The sequence below is a fragment of the Schistocerca piceifrons genome, chromosome 11 (assembly GCF_021461385.2).
Source record: "Schistocerca piceifrons isolate TAMUIC-IGC-003096 chromosome 11, iqSchPice1.1, whole genome shotgun sequence".
NCBI lineage: Eukaryota > Metazoa > Arthropoda > Insecta > Orthoptera > Acrididae > Schistocerca > Schistocerca piceifrons.
The window spans coordinates 49,509,853-49,515,724 of record NC_060148.1 but is presented as its reverse complement, the minus strand read 5'-3'; the positions used below and the strand labels follow the sequence as shown (position 1 = coordinate 49,515,724).

General features: G+C 39.7%; 1 protein-coding gene across 1 annotated transcript; it reads right to left on the bottom strand.

Moving 5' to 3' along the window:
• Positions 1-3,852: 3,852 nt before the first annotated feature.
• LOC124719660 (general transcription factor II-I repeat domain-containing protein 2-like) lies at positions 3,853-5,504 on the bottom strand. Its single transcript, XM_047244872.1, has 3 exons — positions 5,001-5,504; positions 4,236-4,800; positions 3,853-4,151 (listed from the first exon to the last, which is right to left on the bottom strand). The coding sequence occupies exons 1-3, from the start codon at positions 5,502-5,504 to the stop codon at positions 3,853-3,855; spliced, it is 1,368 nt and encodes a 455-aa protein (XP_047100828.1).
• Between the last annotated feature and the right edge of the window lie 368 nt (positions 5,505-5,872).

Below are 5,872 nucleotides of genomic sequence, written 5' to 3'. Positions count from 1 at the left end.
ACATGGAACTGTCAGGATACCCAAGTTTTTAAACCGCATTCTGCAGTGAACTCTCTAGTTACTGTTTAATATAATATGTATATCCATTTGTTGTAGTTGTACGTGTTTCTATATTCTGCCCATTTACCTCCCAGAAGGTTCAGTTTTGTGATGAAAATGATGAATATGTGTGTGTGTGTGTGTGTGTGTGTGTGTGTGTGTGTGTGTGTGTGTGTGTGTGTGTCCGCGTGCGTGCGCGCTCGCGCGCGCGTGCAGCGAACCTCAACGTTTTTATTTCTTCTCCATGGATTTTAATACCTACTCTGAACTTTTCTTTCGTTTCCTTTACTGCTTGCTCAATATACAGATTGAATAGCACCGGGGAGAGACTACAACCCTGTCTCACTCCCTTCCCAACCACTGCTTCCCTTTCATGCCCCTCGACTCTGATAACTGCCATCTGCTTTTCGTGCAAATTGTAAATAGCCTTTCGCTCTCTGTATTTTACCCCTGCCACCTTCAGAATTTGAAAGAGAGTATTCCAGTCAACATTGTCAACAGCTTTCTCTAAGTCTACAAGTGCTAGAAATGTACGTTTGCCTTTCCTTAATCTTTCTTCTGAGAGAAGTCGTAGGGTCAGTATTGCCTCACGTGTTCCAACGTTTCTACGGAATCCAAACTGATCTTCCCCAAGGTCGGCTACTACCAGTTTTTCCATTCGTCTGTAAAGAATTCACGTTAGTATTTTGCAGCTGTGACTTATTAAACTGATAGTTCGGTAATTTTCACGTCTGTCATCACCTGCTTTCTTTGGGATTGGAATTATTATATTCTTCTTGAAGTCTAAGGGAATTTCGCCTGTCTCATATATCTTGCTCACCAGATGGTAGAGTTTTGTCAGGACTGGCTCTCCCAAGGCTGTCAGTAGTTCTAATGGAATGTTGTCTACTCCTGGGGCCTTGTTTCGACTTAGGTCTTTCAGTGCTCTTCCATTTCCATAATATTGTCCTCAAGAACATTGCCCCTCTATAGACCCTTTATATACTCCTTCCACCTTTCTGCTTGCCCTTCTTTGCTTAGAACTGTGTTTCCATCTGAGCTCTTGATATTCATGCAAGTGATTCTCTTTTCTCCAAAGGTCTCTCTAGTTTTCCTGTAGGCAGTATCTATCTTACCTCTCATGAGATAAGCCTCTACATCCTTATATTTGTCCTCTAGCCATCCCTGCTTAGCCATTTTGCACTTCCTGTAGATAGCATTTATGAGACGTTTGTATTCCTTTTTGCCTGTTTCACTTGCTGCATTTTTGTATTTTCTCCTTTCATCAATTAAATTCAGTATCTCTTCTGTTACCCAAGGATTCTTACTAGCCCTCGTCTTTATACCTACTTGATCCTCTGCTGCCTTCACTATTTCATTCCTCAAAGCTACCCATTCTTCTTCTACTGCATTTCTTTCCCCCAATTCTGTCAATTGTGCCCTTTTGCTCTCCCTGAAACTCTGTACAACCTCTGGTTCTTTCAGTTTATCCAGATCCCGTCTCCTTAAATTCCCACCTTTTTGCAGTTTTTTCAGTTTTAATCTACAGTTCATAACCAATAGATTGTGGTCAGAGTCCACATCTGCCCCTGGAAATGTCTTACAATTTAAAATCTGGTTCCTAAATCTCTGTCTTACCATTATATAATCTATCTGAAACCTTTTAGTATCTCCAGGGTTCTTCCATGTATACAACCTTCTTTCATGATAATTGAACAAAGTGTTAAGGCCTGTCCACATGCAACGATCTGTCTGCGCAAATGTCTGTGCACATCACATCTGCGCAGACAGATTGTTGCGTGTGGACGGAAGATTTGCACCAACCTGAGGTGTGTGCAAACCTGGAAGTTGGAGTTGGAGGTTTGAGCGAAACCTCTCAAATCTGTGGGTTCAAACCACATCTGCGCAGACAAGTTGGAGCGTGTGGACAGGAGATCGCCGCAAATCTGGCGCGAAACAGCTGTTTGCTCAGTCTAGTGTTTGTATTTGTGTGCACAGGGCATTAAAATGGCAATACTCGTCAGTGTTCTCGAGAGTTTGTGAATTCATTGAAATATATAGAAACCACCCATGTTTTTGTAAGATTAAAGGAAAGAATATAGTGACAGAGACAAAAAGACAGCAGCATACAATGCTCTAATTGAAAAATTGCGGGTATTATTTCACTCAACTCTTTTTTTGATATTGCAGTTGAAAATTCCAAATCCTTGTAAATCCTTCCTGTTGCTAGGAATCTTAATGTTACCGCCAGCTGTTCATAAGGAGAAATTGCCCTTCTCTATACAAATATTTTGTCTCATAATATGAGGGGTTACAAGCTTTAAGAGATAATTATAAGTTTCGACATCCATCCGCAAATAATTTCGCCAGTCGTTAGGTTCGCCCTACAACTCTCGCAGTAAATTTACGTGATAAAACTGCTTTCGCTTTAGCAGCCACTGTCTACACCATTTTGACCGCTTTATCTGTTTGCTGCGGTTGGTCTGGATTTTTTTTTTTTTTCAGCACAAGTTGCGAACACAAACCACAACAGAACTTCCTCCATTTCTATATTTTAAAATAACTGAATTAAATTTTTGATGTTTATGGGGAGCGTAGTTGCTTGCCACTGATATTTCTTTTCTATACCGACAGATGGCGGGCGAGTAGTAGATTGGGATTTGTGACGTATGCACACACCACATACGACCTGGAAAGCCCTGAATAGACTACGAACAGGCGTATCAAGATGCAGAGCAAACTTGGAAAAATGGGGCTACATCAGTGTAGACGAGCCCTGCGAGTGTGGAGAACAGCAAGACCCACAACACCTACTGGTCTGCAGGAAACTAAACAACCCGTGTTCGACTCAAGACCTATTTGAAGCAAATGACAAGGCTATTCAAGCTGCAGTGTATTGGGCTTCACGTGGGATATGAAAATCGCTCTGTTTCGCATCCTTAGCGCTTATCATTATATGTTACATACTTTTCTATATTATTGTAGTTAATTTACCTTATAACCATGTATTATTGCTTCTCTTGCATTGTAATATAACTTTTTTTTTGTAAAATGGTGATGTCTTGGATACAATAAATAAATAAATAAATAAACCACATTTGCAGCGATCTTTTGCATGTACAGACATTTGCGCCGATGTCTACGCAGACAGATCGTTGCGTGTGGACCGGGCTTTAGCAATGATTAAGTTATGCTCTGTGCAAAATTCTACCAGGCAGCTTCCTCTTTCGTTTCTTAGCCCCCATCCGTATTCACCTACTATGTTTCCTTCTCTTCCTTTTCCTACTGTCGAATTCCAGTCACCCATGACTATTAAATTTTCGTCTCCCTTCACTACCTGAATAACTTCTTTTATCTCATCATACATTTCATCTACTTCTTTATCATCTGCAGAGCTAGTTGGCATATAAACTTGTACTACTGTAGTAGGCGTGGGCTTCGTGTCTATCTTGGCCACAATAATGCATTCACTATGATGTTTGTAGTGGCTTGCCTGCACTCCTATTTTGTTTATTCATTATTAAACCTACTCCTGCATTACCCCTATTTGATTTTGTATTTATAACCCTGTATTCAGCTGACCAAAAGTCTTGTTCCTCAATAAGATAGTTGTGTTCAATTTCATATATTTTGCTAATTTAATATCATCTCCAAGTACACTAAATTTTAAAACAAGTTTAATAGGACAAATTCATCCTATCACAATTTTGCACAATTTTTCTGAAATGAGGAGTCGGACTGCTAGGTGATATTCTCATCACAGCCTGCAAATTACTGTCTGTTAAACAGCTTCGGTATTTGCTGTTGTTAATATTCAAGCGAGAAAAACTTTGTTCACAAATATACGTATCCAAATATGGAGAACATTTTGCCTGCAAATTTCTTCATACATGCAATTTTTTCAGCAGACAAAAATTCATAAAAGTCGACTAAAGTTAGAGCACTAAACATTTCTTTCACTGTGTGATCTGCATGCATGTCAATCAGTACAAGTTGCAGCTCCTGTGGTGCAGTGTCAATATCAGCAGTGATGGGATACGATAAAACATTAAATTGAGGCTCAATTTTTTTAAAATCCCGAAATCTTGTAGTAAATTCAGCCTCTAAACTCTGCAGATAATCCCTAATCTTAGCTGAAACACATCCAGGTACTTTCTATTTCCCTAGTAAAGGGAAATGACAAAATTTTCCTTCATTTGCTTGCCTTGCATACAGACCTAGTTTTGTTTTAAATGCTTTGACATGTGTCCACATTTCATGAGCAAACAACCCCTTTCCCTGCAAAGTCACAATCAGCTCATACAGTTGTGCAAAAATATCAGCTACAAACATCATCTCATATCTCCACTCTTCACATCCTATTTTTGCAACAAAATCATGAGATATTTCCTTAGTGTCCAGAAATAAAATAATTACATCTTGTAATGCCCAGACTCTATTTAATACTTTGCCCAAGCTCAACCAACTCACACTGTTATGGTAAATTACATCTTCATGTTCTGCCCCAACGTCCTCAAGAAGAGATTTGAACTGTCTGTGATGGAGTGCCCTTGCTCTGATTGTGTTCACAACACCAACAACAGGATCTACCACATGCTTTAAGTCTGGTGCAGTCTTGCAGAGGCTTTCATGATGTAAAATACAATGAAAATCCAAAATATCACTATCTGTGTCTTTGAATGTAACTTGTTTTTTAAAAGTTTCACCAGACCTATATTTTTCCCACAGAAAGCTCTTGCCCTGTCTGTTGTAATGCTTACCATTTTGTTCCAGGGTAAGCCACTTGTTTCCACACAATTAACAACACATTCTACCAAGTCCTGAGCAGTGGTTCTATCTTTCATGGATACTATACCAAGTAATTCCTCGGTGATGACGCAATGTTCATTAATTCCACGTATAAAGATGAGTACTTGTGCAGTGTCTTCAATATCTGTGCTTTCGTCCATTGCCAGTGAAAACCAAACAAAATCTTTGCTCACAGTCTTTAGCTGGTGTGTAAGTTCAGCATTAATTAAATCAATGCGCCGCGCTATAGTCCTCCTTGACAACGAAATGCTCTCAAATTTGGTTTTAACGTCAGGACACAATACACTTGCACACTCTACCATGCACTGTTTAATAAACTCACCATCTGAAAAAGGTTTGTTTCGTTTAGCAAGGTTATAGGCAAAAATGAAACTTGCTTCTGTAGCACTATTTTGAAGCGGTGTTTTCTTTGTAAATAACGCTTGATGAATCTTCAAGCGTTTCACGAACTCTGCTGCTTTTATTTTTCGTTCTTCATCTGAAAGTTTGCAGCCAAAGTCACTGTGTTTTGTTTCGTGATGTCGTTTCAGATTGTACTCCTTGAATATGGCAACTGTATCATGGCATAGTAAGCATGTGGCTTTATTTCCTGCATCAATAAAGAAATATTTGGCCCTCCAGTCTTCATTAAATAGACAGCACTTATCACCGACTTTACCCGTCTTCTTAGGAGTCATGATTGCACTGAAGTAAAAATAATATATATGTTAAGTTGTACTGCTGCACAGACAAAACACAAGTAAACCACCCGAAAAAGAAGAAAATTTCTCTGAACGTCGTACTATTCACTCGGCGCGGGAGAAATACTATGCTCCAATCAGCCACCGCATGGAGCATAAATTTGCACGAATAGCGGGATGCACAATGCTTTTTTCCATGCCCATGGTGGCAGATGGTAGTGCTCCCATAATCCACTGTGCCCACATGCTGCTGGGTTGGTTGCATGACTTGAGAGACATCTGTCGGTAGTACGCACTACCAAGTAACGCAGACACTCACGGATTTTTTTAGTCTCACGGGGAAGGGAAATTTTGTTTTCCCTATG

Bases quoted from the DNA above. Each gene is read 5' to 3' on its own strand.
- LOC124719660 (XM_047244872.1), bottom strand. From the start codon at position 5,504: ATGACTCCTAAGAAGACGGGTAAAGTCGGTGATAAGTGCTGTCTATTT. The intron at 4,801-5,000 runs GTGAGCAAAGAT...TGTGGAAACAAG, and splicing joins TTACACACCAGCTAAAGACT to TGGCTTACCCTGGAACAAAA. The intron at 4,152-4,235 runs GTCTGTATGCAA...GATGTGTTTCAG, and splicing joins AGCATTTAAAACAAAACTAG to CTAAGATTAGGGATTATCTG.